At 45.9% G+C, this 13,949-nt stretch overlaps 1 protein-coding gene across 2 annotated transcripts in view; it reads left to right on the forward strand.

Moving 5' to 3' along the window:
• Positions 1-13,949, forward strand: part of LOC143804934 (kinesin-like protein KIF14) — a 239,885-nt gene that overhangs the window by 150,266 nt on the left and 75,670 nt on the right. For both annotated transcript variants that reach the window (XM_077283557.1, XM_077283558.1), the window contains exons 10-12: positions 4,741-4,859; positions 10,041-10,213; positions 10,313-10,460. In XM_077283557.1, coding sequence (XP_077139672.1) covers positions 4,741-4,859; positions 10,041-10,213; positions 10,313-10,460 — 440 coding nt within the window. The remainder of the gene's footprint in view (positions 1-4,740; positions 4,860-10,040; positions 10,214-10,312; positions 10,461-13,949) is intronic.

Genomic DNA, 13,949 nt, shown 5'->3' on the forward strand with positions numbered 1-13,949 from the left:
TAAGGCCGATCGGACTCTTGCTACTTTGGCGCCCCGGCGTCTGGGTCCTGGTCGTCACAGTAACATTGCTTTCCTCACGGGGAGAGTGCTGTTACGTTTGGAAGTGATGAAGGATATTTTTTTATCAGGTAACCACCATGTACACATGTTCACACTCCAGGCCACAAGGGGGAGCTTTTGATCCTAATTTCTAGGTGACTCCCCTATATATATTGTGGTTTGGAGGAAAAGAATCAGATTCTGTGAGGCAGAGGAGAGAGCAGACCGACAGTGTCAGAAGGTCTGAAGGGGCCGTGTAGTCTGAAGTACCTCAGCTCCTGGAAAGACATACAGAAAGCCGAGCATTGTTCAGTGAGCCGGAAGGAGAGCGAAGCACAGGAGAGTAACATCAGGGGAGACCAGCTAAGAGTAGGTTGCCTCCCTCTGAGGCGCAGATAACCGGTAGCTGGACCACTGAGGTTGTAAGGGACTCTACGACTTGCAGTTCAGCTGTCCTGCTGGTCTCTGCTGTAAGTTACCGGTCTGCCACACACACACCTGAGACACAGTAACACATAGAGCCCGGGGCGTGCTAGAGTCCCTGTAAAAAGGCTCGAGTTACCTGTCATGCAGGTATTGTCCTATCCTTTAAGGGGGACAGAGAAGAACTGTGAGGACCTTATCTGAAGCCATAGGCAGTAAGGGACTACAACACCACTGCGCTACAACACCACTGTCCCCCTATGAACACCGGACCCGGTACCGGGTACCCCACTGCCCTGGCGGGCGACTCACTACACCACTGCAGGAGATGATTGTATATGTAGTGTGTACCCAAGCTTGATCATGGAACAGTTAAAATCCCTGTATCTCATTTCTGATACCAAATGGTTTTATACGCGATGTTATCTCTTGTCTAAAAAAAAAAAAAAAAAATTCTGCATGTTGGTGTGTCTGTTTGCATCACTTACATGTTGTGACAGTCTGTAAATTAGAATGTAAGCATCTTGTTCTTGGGGACTTCACAAAAAATGTAATTAAGATTTTGGTAGGATAAACTTGTCGCATTTATATAGACAGCTCTCAAATGAGAACTTTATCCAGAGAGGCCGCTTGGGCAATCTTAGACTTTCATAGTTGTTCACCTAATAAATGAAGAGTTCCCTGTTGCCCATTTTTTAAATTTTCTCTCTAATTTAGTGAAAGCAAAACATCTGTTTTCTGTTTAAAAAAAAAAAAAAAAAAAAGACAATTTTAGTTGTATGTTCTTTGACAATTTTGAATATTAAGGTGGCTTTTTTTTCTCCCTCGCCCAGCCCCCTCCCCATCCAGACCAATAATTCCTTTTTTAATTCGACAGTCTGAAGCTTCAGGTTTCTGCATAGACCATGTGCCGTACAAACAAAAGGTGATCTATCCTGGCCTGAATCCACTTCCAATATCTGTGGTGTTACTTATGACACTCCTATTGAGACCGGGAAATTTGTTTGTACTGGGAAGTAATGACTCTGCGCACAGTACATGCCACTAGTGCAAGGATTTGTGGGAAAATGTTTGGCGCTTACTCTAAAGTGCCAATAAGTTAAACTTCAAGTAAGAGGGATAAAACCCATGTGTCTATGTAATTAGCAAATCTGTAATTAGCTTGTTTTAAAGTTAACAATGACTTACTAATATTTTGTGAATCTCAAATAAATGGCGTCTGTGAGCAAACGTCTGTTCAAACCAAGCAAAGGTGCATCCTCTGTGTTGACAATCACCTCACCTACATGGATGGCTAATATCGACCCCACTCTTCCTTGATTGACAGCTCTGGCATTACAGGAACCCGAGCAGGCTGCCATGGATGAAACCGAATAGGTGGGAAGGTGCCCTGAACCTGTTGGGTCACATAGTGTGCACTGAGCTCCTATGTCTGGTTTGAACAGTCAATTTGTGCTAAGACTCCCTTTTTAAGATGCAGGAACAGTTGTTTAGATTATGGACGCTGATGACTGTATTTCGGAACTTGTCCTACTTGTAGAACACCGGACAAAATGAGATCTAAAATGGTGAATCCAGCTATTAATAAGTGACGTTTGTCCATCTTTGTATGCTCTATTGATGTCCAGCTGGTCACAGTTTAGGGGGAGAAGTAAGGGCAATAATGTCACAGGACAAGTGACCCTGGTACTTTTGTTGTACGTATTCATGTGACTTGGAAATCTGTTCTACCAATCAGCAGGCTAGTGATTACTGTTACTTGATGGTGACTGTCCTTTCCATCTCAGCCACCCACCAATAGATTCCTTGGTTCATAACACCCGCGTCCCCATTTAACATGGTCGTTAGAGTAGAGACCTTTTTTGTTAAGTTCAAATTTTTTATAGTAGTTTTTTTTTTTTTTTTTTAGGATGCATGTCTCACAGGGTAATAATGCAGGACAGCCCAGACACGCCCCTGAGGATCTCCTAAAAACCTATGTAGCGCCCCCACCGCCGCAGGGCCGAGGGGTTGACCCGGTACCGGGCCTCGGAGTCTCTGCTCTGGGGTTGTCACGGCGGCTAGGCCCCGGTCCGTGACCCTGCCGTGGGGCGCACAGTCTATAATACGTGTAAGGCTATACCAAAACATCCAACACTGCGGAGACACCATCACGTGTTTCTCAACGCAGTGATCCAGAACACTGCCCCCAGGAGAATATCCAATAAAGTAAGCTGCGGAGACACCAGGCACTGCTCCTAATAGCCAGTTTCCTACTCCACACTGATGAGGGGCAAAAACCCCGAAACAGCTGTTTGTGGATGGATACCATGCTTGGCATAGGTGGTCTTCCTTTATTGGATATTCTCCTTTATTGGATGCTGCCCTTCCCGTGGTTGTTCCTTCCCGGAGAAAGGCCTGGCTATTCATTGCTTGCGTTGAGAAACACGTGATGGTGTCTCCGCAGCTTACTTTACATGCGTTTGCATATTTCCCATAAGGGATGGGGGCAGTGTTCTGGATCACTGCGTTGAGAAACACGTGATGGTGTCTCCGCAGTGTTGGATGTTTTGGTTAGCCTTTCACCAGGCACTGCTCCTAATAGCCAGTTTCCTACTCCACACTGATGAGGGGCAAAAACCCCGAAACAGCTGTTTGTGGATGGATACCATGCTTGGCATAGGTGGTCTTCCTTTATTGGATATTCTCCTTTATTGGATGCTGCCCTTCCCGTGGTTGTTCCTTCCCGGAGAAAGGCCTGGCTATTCATTGCTTGCGTTGAGAAACACGTGATGGTGTCTCCGCAGCTTACTTTACATGCGTATAATACGTGTAAGTGACAGTGATGGTGGTGCGGTGCAGTAAATAACGAGGACACCAGGTTGCAGTCTCTTTACCTCTTTACTGAAGATCTCTGGGTCCACAGTCCAGCATACGGTTCACCAGGCTGCGCAAGTCCGGCCGGTCCAATGGCACCTCCAGAGTTCTCTTCACAGGTGGAAATCGGTGCCTTCCTTCTAGCGCTATGTGTTGCGGTCCTCCCCTGCTGTGCTTACGGAAAGTCCCCACAACCGTTGTGTCTGTTTCTTAAGTTCCCTCACAACTCGATTAAATGATGTTCTTCTAATCCTCCGTCCCTCCCTGATGTTCTGGTTGGGACGGCACCCGTTTGACGGGTAGGCTCGGAGCTCTTCCGGGACCCTAGAGTCGCCCCTCTCCACAAGGTGCCCCCCAAGACTTCATAGGTGATTTGTGTGAGACAGCCCGCCTTAGACTGACTGTTCTGCCGCTGTTTAGAGTATTGCTTGAAGCTGAATGTTATAATACTCCCTCGGCGTTCCGGCCACCGGTAGTGCGCCTCAGTAGGGTGTTGCTCCGGTCTTACAGCACGACCCCTACTGGTATTCTCCTATTGCTTGATCTCGTTTCTCACTCAGCACAATCTATCTCGCTTCTAGTCCTTTCTTGGGCCCCGCCGCTTCCCGGAGCTGGCGCGGGCCCGTTACGTTCTTTCCAATGCCAAGCCTCTGTCAGGATCCCACCCCTGACAGAGACCCTACTGTCTCTTCCTCCACAACACCCTCTGCCACCAGGTGTTGCTTCGTCCAATCCAGTCAGCTTTCTGATCTAACTTCCTGCCTGACCCCCGGTTTACCCACTATGGTGGGGAGTGGCCTAATGAATAGCACCCTTAGCTCCCCCCGGAGGCCCAGCTGTGAAATGTATTGGTGTCTGTGATACCTGATCAGATGAACTCCTTCAGTACCATCGGACGCACCGTAGCTCCCCATAGTGGCGGAGCCACAGTACTGCAACGACCAGGACTCTGGGGCGCTGCACTTATAGCGAACTTTATAAAATAGAAAAAAAAAGGAATAAAATGGCATCTGGTGAAGAGTCCTCCATAGTAGTGTTGATGTGGTCCAGTTAGCATTTGGCATGTGATCGCGCTTGATTATATTTTTAGTATAAAATACGAAAAAAAAATTTAATGTCAAAAGCATGAGCTTCCAAAATCAGCCTTAACGTGGCTTTCAAGTGGATTTTTTTTTCTTACATTCCACTTATGTGAATTGATTAAAAAATTACAAATAAAGAACACATCATAAATTCTAATGTGCCCCATATCTAGAACGGCGTGTCTATAATTATGAACTCAATTCTTCCCTGTAAGTTTTGTGATTTAGGTATAGCAATAATCCTCGCTATTTAATGACCATGGCATATTTCACCCTCCTTTTTTTTTTTTTTTTTTTTTTTTTGTGCTTTTTTGCTGACACCATTTCCCTTGTCTTACAGGAAGGTGCCAGCATCAATAAGTCACTGCTTACTTTGGGGAAGGTGATATCTGCTCTTGCAGAGATGTCAGATGTGCACAAGAGAAGTTTTATCCCCTACAGAGAGTCTCTGCTCACTTGGTAAGTCATCTGCAGCCTCAGCAGCACATGTATTCGCCAGCTTGGCTTTGATTTTGGGCAGAAGAGTTGAAAATGCACCAGAATTGAAGTTGAAGAGTGCCACAATTACAATGTGAAATCAGCAATGGGGTGGTCTTCTAAATCTGGTTCCACATGCCTGCACAGACCAACCCTAAAACCTGGATTAATCCCTTCCCAAGATGGTGATATTCCAGTTTTGTGCTTTTTTGTTTTCACTTTGTGCATTTTTTTTTTTATATATAATTGAATGTAAGCAGGTTTTGCCATGTAATCTAAGGGCAGCATGATGTTGGGGAAGAGTGCCTGATTCCAGTGATGTATCCCTTATTGGGTTGTGTTGCTGTTTCAATACAATCAGTGATTTATCCGCAGGAGATGATTACAACAGGACTAGGTGTCTTGTGCCTCCTCCTCTAACGACTCCTCCAACACTGATTGGCAGCTTCCTATCACAAAAGCTGTCAATTAGCGTTCAAAGCTCTGCTTGATCTGCAGGAGTGAAAATGGGGATTCTCACAAGTGCTTCACCTATAAAACTAGGTTATCACTGGAATCAGGTTCTCATCATACTGCTCACTGATACAAAGCACAAATCTGCTGACTGATTCCCTTTTTAATGGTGAAGAAAAAATTGAATTCATAGTTAAAATGATGAGTTGTATCCATTTTTTGGGGATTAATGTAGTTGTGTAAGGATTTGTTTAGCATTGCTAGCTGTAATTTTTTATTTTTCCCTCTATACCTTTTATTCGTGTTAATTTTATATCTTGATAGAGTGGACTTTTATGGACACTATGATACCAAATAAATGAGATGAAAACCTGTTTTTTTTATTCACAACTTTGCTGTGATTGACATAAGTTTTACTTAAAACGGGTCTTAAAATTGATCATCAAAGACTTGGGTCCATCAAGTTCCATCTTTTTATATATAACATAGGTATGGTGGCGCCAAGTGTCACTATGCTATAAATCCCTGCAGCGATACCAACAAACTTCCACAAACAGTTTGTAAAAAATGGGTATAAAAGGTAAAATAGTATATACAGGTACGCGCTGGGTAATAGCAAATAGGAATGGTTAGCACAGCAGCCTTGCAGCGCTTGAGTCCTGGGTTCAAACCCCACCAAGGACAACATCTGCAAAGAGTTTATGTTCTCTCCGTGTTTGTGTGGGTTTCCTCCGGGTACTCCGGTTTCCTCCCACATTCCAAAGACATACTGTGATTGTGAGCCCCAACTGGGACAGTCATGATAATGTGTGCAACCTGTAAAGCACTGCGGAATATGTTAGCGCTATATAAAAATAAAGATTTATTATTATTAATAGGAATGTCCTGTAAAATAAGCACCAGGGTGTATACAATAGTGCAGTGTCCCAGTGAGTTTCAATCTAAAACATCAACTGTCACGGGTACACACCTGATAGGCACAAATAGCATAAATAAAGAGAGAAATACATACAAGTTAACGTTGTTACCTATGACTGTTGTGTTTGAAACTGTTAAACTGTAAAGCGCTGCGGAATATGTTGGCGCTATATAAATAAAGATTATTATTATTATCCCCTTCCCGACATGTGACGGTATAGTACGTCACATGTCGGGACCCCCGCTTTGATGTGCGCTCCGGCGGTGAGCGCACATCAAAGTCGCGACATGTCAGCTGTTTCTTACAGCTGACATGTGCGCGCAATAGCGGCGGGTGAAATCGCGATCACCCGCCGCTATTAACTAGTTAAATGCCGCTGTCAAACACAGACAGCGGCATTTAACTACCGCATCCGGCCGTGCGGCCGGATATGAGCGCATCGCCGACCCCCGTCACATGATCGGGGGTCGGCGATGCATCAGGACAGTAACCATAGAGGTCCTTGAGACCTCTATGGTTACTGATTGCCGGTGGCTGTGAGCGCCCCCCTGTGGTCGGCGCTCACAGCACACCTGCAATTCTGCTGTGTAGCAGCGATCTTATGATCGGTGCTGCATAGCAGAGCCGATCGGGCTGTGCCTGCTTCTAGCCTCCCATGGAGGCTATTGAAGCATGGCAAAAGTAAAAAAAAAAAGTTTTTAAAAATGTGAAAAAAAAAAAAAAAACATAAAAGTTTAAATCACCCCCCTTTCGCCCCAATCAAAATAAATCAATAAAAAAAGCGCCCAACCTACACATATTTGGTATCGCCGCGTTCAGAATCGCCCGATCTATCAATAAAAAAAAAGCATTAACCTGATCGCAAAACGGCGTAACGAGAAAAAAATCGGAACGCCAGAATTACGTTTTTTTGGTCGCCACGGCATTGCATTAAAATGCAATAACGGGCGATCAAAAGAACGTGTCTGCACCAAAATGCTATCATTAAAAACGCCAGCTCGGCATGCAAAAAATAAGCCCTCACCTGACCCCAGATCACGAAAAATGGAGACGCTACGAGTATCGGAAAATGGCGCAATTTTGTTTTGTTTTGTTTTTTGCAAAGTTTGGAATTTTTTTTCACCACTTAGGTGAAAAATAACCTAGTCATGTTAGGTGTCTATGAACTCGTACTGACCTGGAGAATCATAATGGCAGGTCAGTTTTAGCATTTAGTGAACCTAGCAAAATAGGCAAGCAAAAAACAAGTGTGCGATTGCACTTTTTTTGCAATTTCACTGCACTTGGAATTTTTTTCCCGTTTTCTAGTACACGACATGCTAAAACCAATGATGTCGTTGAAAAGTACAACTCGTCCCGCAAAAAATAAGCCCTCACATGGCCATATTGACGGAAAAATAAAAAAGTTATGGCTCTGGGAAGGAGGGGAGCGAAAAACGAAAACGGAAAAACGGAAAAAGCTCCGGGGGTGAAGGGGTTAAACAAGTCTTCCTACCTCCAATGTTGACTCTTTTGAGTATTAGAACACTGTAGTGATGCTGCTGTTATTCCAAATGAATCCAGGTAAAAGAGTAAAAATCCAAGTGGCTGCCCCGGCCGGTAGCAGCCACCATAAACTAACCTCCGGGTGGAAGCGGGATCCTGCAGAGCCGGCGCCGCGTGAGGTGTCAGCGGTGAGTCCGGATGGTGCTCAGGACCTTCGTGACGCAATAGATCACATGACCGCTACCAGAGCCCGAGAGTGAGTACGGAGTGCAGTAAGGATCTAACTACCAACGCGTTTCGGAGACTACTGTCTCCTTCTTCAGGGATCCCGCTTCCACCCGGAAGTTAGTTTATGGTGGCTGCTACTGGCCAGGGCAGCCACTTGTTTGGATTTTTACTCATTTACCTGGATTCATTTGGAATAACAGCAGTGCAGCGCCCCCACTGCCGCAGGGCCGAGGGGTACCCGGTACCGGGCCTCTGAGTCTCTGCTCTGGGATTGTCACGGTGGCTAGGCCCAGTCCGTGACCCTGCCGAGGGGCGCACAGTGAAAGATGTGACAGATGATGGTGGTGGTGAGGCTGTGATGGTGCGGTGCAGTAAATAACGAGGACACCAGGTTGCAGTCTCTTTACCTCTTTACTGAAGATCTCTCGGTCCTCAGTCCGGAATCCGGATAACCAGGCTGTGCAAGTCCGGCCGGCCCAATGGCACCTCCAGAGTTCTCTTAGCAGGTGGAAATCTGTGCCTTCCTGCTAGCGCTGTGTGTTGTGGTCCTTCCCTGCTGTGCTTACAGAAAGTCCCCACAACTGTTGTGTCTGTTTCGTTCCCTCACAACTCGATTAGATGATGTTCTGCTAATCCTCCGTCCCTCCCTGGTGTTCTGGTTGGGACGGCACCCGTTTGACGGGTAGGCTCGGAGCTCTTCCGGGACCCTAGAGTCGCCCCTCTCCACAAGTTGCCCCCCAAGACTGCATAGGTGATTAAAGTTAGACAGCCCGCCTTAGACTGACTGTCCTGCCGCTGTTTGGAGTATTGCTTGAAGCTGAATGTTATTATACTCCCTCGGCATTCCGGCCACCGGTAGTGCGCCTCAGTAGGGTGTTGCTTCGGTCTTACAGCACGACCCCTACTGGTATTTCTCCTTTTGCTTGATCTCGTTTCTCACTCAGCACAATCTATCTCGCTTCTGGTCCTTCCTTGGGCACCGCCGCTATCCTGAGCAGGCGCGGTCCCGTTACGTTCGTTCAAGTTGCCAAGCCTCTGTCAGGATCCCACCCCTGACAGAGACCCTACTGTATCTTCCCCACAACACCCTCTGCCACAAGGTGTTGCCTGGTTCCAACCCAGTCAGCTTTCTGATCTAACTTCCTGCCTGACCCCCAGTTTACCCACTATGGTAGGGAGTGGCCTAGTGAATAGAACCCTTAGCTCCCCCGGAGGCCCGGCTGTGAAATGTATTGGTGTCTGTGATACCTGATCAGATGAACTCCTTCAGTGCCATCAGACGCACCATAGCTCCCCATAGTGGCGGAGCCACAGTACTGCAACGACCAGGACTCTGGGGCGCTGCAGCAGCATCACTACAGTCTTCTAATCCTCAAGAGTCAACATTGGAGGTAGGAAGACTTGTATGCATTTCTCTTTTTTTTTAATGCTATTTGCGCCTATCAGGTGTGTACCCGTGACAGTTGATGTTTTAGATTGAAACTCACTGGGACACTGCACTATTGTATACACCCTGGTGTTTATTTTACAGGACATTCCTATTTGCTATTACCCAGCGCGTACCTGTATATACTATTTTACCTTTTAAGTTCCACGTTTTCCACCAGTTATACAATATATCACTAGCTTATCTATTCCCCACAATGCAGATTTATTGTGAGAAAAGCATCCGGCCCCTTTATAAAAGCTGTTAGTGTCGGCCATTACTACCCCTGTTGTCGGCATTCCACAGTCTGACTGCACTAACTGTAAAGAACCCTTTCCTATCTAGCTGCCGGAATCGCCTTTCTCCTACCTGTAATGAATATCCCCTGGTCCTTGGAAAGAATAAATGATGTGCAAGTCCTTTGCATTGACTATACATGAATGACATCACATCTGAGGTGTCTTTTTCTTCTTGGCTAAAGTCCAACTTGTCTATCATTTCCACTATAGGAGACCTTCCATCCATGTTATCGAGTTAACAGATTAACTTTCCAATATCATTTTTATAATGTGAAGCCCAAAACTAGATCCTTGAATGTGCTTTTAAATACTAATGTAACGTTTTTTGTGTTTTTTTTTTCAATTTTCAAAAGGCTCCTAAAGGAGAGTTTGGGAGGAAATTCCAAGACCGCCATGATTGCTACCATCAGTCCTGCATCTGTGCACCTGGAGGAGAGTCTTAGTACTCTGCGGTACGCTACTCAAGCCAGGAACATCATCAACGTGGCCAGAGTTAACGAAGACTCCAACGCTTCTCTGATTAGAGGTACGTACATTAGCAGTTTGCAAAAAGCCATAATCCATTACCACTGAATATCTTCAGAATCGCATTTGATGTATTTTTCTATACTTTGTGCTTTTTAAGAGCTGAAATCTGAGATTGAAAAACTCAAGGCCGCTCAGCAGTGTGTGCAAGGGGTCGATCAATCGGTATACGAGGCAAGTTTACAGGAGATATGTTCTCTGAGAGAACGTTTGTCCTCCCAAGAGAGACAGCTGACAGAGACCCAGAAGTAAGTAGAAGCAATAGTCCAAATATTGTTTTACGTTCCAAACTATTGCTTTCTTTTACACTTTTTTTTTTTTTTTTTTTAAAGCAATGACTGTTGTAACAAGTCTTAAATGTTACCACTTGGTAAATTTTTGGAAATTCTCATTATGTACATGCCTAGGTGTGTAGTTTTGCAGGTGGACAATTGGATTCGACTGTTCTTACCAGTCAAAGTGGCAAGAACATTAACTAACTAGTTTGTATGTACCAAAGTGACCTGAATTATGTGCCAAATTACAGTAAATCATGACCATAACATGCCGTTTTCCAGAACATTTTTCAATTTTATTGCTATAATGTTGAAAGAAAATCCTTTACTTTTAGTACTGTAAGGGCTCGTTAGTAGGGTTGAGCGACTTTCATTTTTTTAAGATCGAGTAGGGTTTTGGGAAACCCGATTTTGTCCAGAGTCGAGTCGAGTGCAGTCGGCCGATTATCGCTAAAAGTCGGGGATCGACCGAAACACGAAACCCAATGCAAGTCAATGGGGAAGCATAGTCGGCAGTGAGTGGAGGCCAGGAAAACACCTACAGTGCCCATTTTAATGCCAAAAACATCCATTCTTGTTTCTGAAGCTTGCCAATCTTAATTAACTGTATAATAATAGTTGGGCATAGGGAATTGGGGGAAAGTTGTGGGGGGAGTAGGGCTGGCTCAAGTTTTTCGTGGGCCCAGGAAATGCGGACTACGTCACGGCGGTGTTGCAGGGAAAGGTAAGTATTTAAACGTTGCAAGTGCTGTGATCCTGAGCAAGCAGGGGGGGGCCCACTCGTTCGCATTGCCACTGGCACAGGGCCCCTCAAAGTACGGCGGTGTGTTTGCATGGCGGGGGCGCCTCCCACCAGCAGCGACACTTTTGCGTACTCTGAGGGGCCCTGTGCCAGTGACGTCGCCAATGAGTATGCCCCCCACCTGATGAAGGAACCTGCACTTTCATCTGCACCTTCCTCTTTGTCCCTGTGTAAGGTGGTATAACATGCGGGAAGGGGAACCTTACTTTCAGCAGGGTCAGATTCTGGCTGTGTAGAGTACAAGGGGAATGTAGTGGTCTAGGTCAATGTACCAGCAGACTCATTTAGCAGTGGCTGGGCAATGGGCAGGATGAGGAGGAAACAGATATAGGGCCAAAGAATAAAGTAGGCTACATGCAGTTCAAACTTGGTAACAGGACTAAACAGGCGGCATTGCTTTGTTCAGTGGAGTAGCAAACCCAAGAGCAGCAGACACTGTTTCAAGGGCCTAACCACACTAGTAGGCCAAATGCAGTTTAATATCTGATAGTATAGGGCGAAAGCCAGAATGTGGAAGCTCAGCTTTGTTCAGTTGAGGACAACACCAGGGAGGGGCAGACACCTTTAGTAGGCCGGAAAAGCCTATTGCATTTTTTAAAATGGTAATTTGGAGCAGAAGGTTGAAGCTCAGCTTTATTTAGTTGAGGGCAACACCAGGCAGGGGCACACAGACAGACACCTTTAGTAGGCCGGAAAAGCCTATTGCATTTTTTAAAATGGTAATTTGGAGCAGAAGGTTGAAGCTCAGCTTTATTTAGTTGAGGGCAACACCAGGGAGGGGCAGAAGCCGTTAGTAGGCCCTAACCACCATTTTTTTTTTTTAAAACCACTTAATGAGAGCCGGAAGGTTGAAGCTCAGCTTTATTTAGTTGAGGACAACACCAGGCAGGGGCACACAGACAGACACCTTTAGTAGGCCGGAAAAGCCTATTGCATTTTTTAAAATGGTAATTTGGAGCAGAAGGTTGAAGCTCAGCTTTATTTAGTTGAGGGCAACACCAGGGAGGGGCAGAAGCCGTTAGTAGGCCCTAACCAAAGTTGAAGGCCAAATGCAGTTTAATTTCTGATACTATAGGCCGAAAGCCAGAAGGTGGAAGCTCCGATTTAGACAGTGGAGGACAATTTGAATTAGGGACTGCAGACAGACTTAGTAGGCTGTCCCCTGTGGACCATGCATCCACCACATCAACCCATTGCGCCGTAATGGACACGTAATCTTCCGTGGCCATGCCTACAGGTCCATGCGTCTGTTGTCAGGTGCACCTTTGTACTCACAGATTGCCAGAGTGCATGGACAATGCGGTCTTCTACATGCTGGTGGAGGGTTGGGATGGCTTTTCTCGCAAAAGTGTCGACTGGTTAGCTTGTAGCGTGGTACAGCGTAGTCCATCATGGCCTTATTAATAGTAAATAAAATATATAACTAGGCTCTATGAACTTTTAAATAGGTTCCAGGGGTACACGGGCAGCATTGGTGTGGTCAGTGGAGGAGTATTGCAAGTAGGGGCTGCAGACAGGCTATCAAAGGCCTAACATAACAAACAATAGGCTCATGGCAGTTTTACAGCGGTTACATGGATACACGGGCAGGCAGCTTGGTGGTCAGTGGAGGAGTATTTAAAGTAGTGACCGCAGACAGGCTTCAAAGGCCTAACATAAGAAAATGGGCTGGCGGTAGGCACTTTATTATTGGTTCCAGGGGTACACGGGCAGCAGTGGTCTGGTCAGTGGAGGCCTAGTGGAAGGAGGGACCGCAGACAGGCTTCAAAGGCCTAAAATAACAAACAATAGGCTTATGGCAGTTTTACAGCGGTTACATGGATACACGGGCAGGCAGCTTGGTGGTGAGTGGAGGAGTATTTAAAGTAGGGACCGCAGACAGGCTATCAAAGGCCTAAAATAACAAACAATAGGCTCATGGCAGTTTTACAGCGGTTACATGGATACACGGGCAGGCAGCTTGGTGGTCAGTGGAGGAGTATTTAAAGTAGGGACCGCAGACAGGCTATCAAAGGCCTAAAATAACAAACAATAGGCTCATGGCAGCTTTACAGCGGTTACATGGATACACAGGCAGCTTGGTGGTGAGTGGAGGAGTATTTAAAGTAGGGACCGCAGACAGGCTATCAAAGGCCTAAAATAACAAACAATAGGCTTATGGCAGTTTTACAGCGGTTACATGGATACACGGGCAGGCAGCTTGGTGGTGAGTGGAGGAGTATTTAAAGTAGGGACCGCAGACAGGCTATCAAAGGCCTAAAATAACAAACAATAGGCTCATGGCAGTTTTACAGCGGTTACATGGATACACGGGCAGGCAGCTTGGTGGTCAGTGGAGGAGTATTTAAAGTAGGGACCGCAGACAGGCTATCAAAGGCCTAAAATAACAAACAATAGGCTCATGGCAGCTTTACAGCGGTTACATGGATACACAGGCAGCTTGGTGGTGAGTGGAGGAGTATTTAAAGTAGGGACCGCAGACAGGCTATCAAAGGCCTAAAATAACAAACAATAGGCTCATGGCAGCTTTACAGCGGTTACATGGATACACGGGCAGGCAGCTTGGTGGTCAGTGGAGGAGTATTTAAAGTAGTGACCGCAGACAGGCTTCAAAGGCCTAACATAAGAAAATGGGCTGGCGGTAGGCACTTTATTATTGG

The sequence above is a fragment of the Ranitomeya variabilis genome, chromosome 2 (assembly GCF_051348905.1).
Source record: "Ranitomeya variabilis isolate aRanVar5 chromosome 2, aRanVar5.hap1, whole genome shotgun sequence".
Taxonomy (NCBI): domain Eukaryota; kingdom Metazoa; phylum Chordata; class Amphibia; order Anura; family Dendrobatidae; genus Ranitomeya; species Ranitomeya variabilis.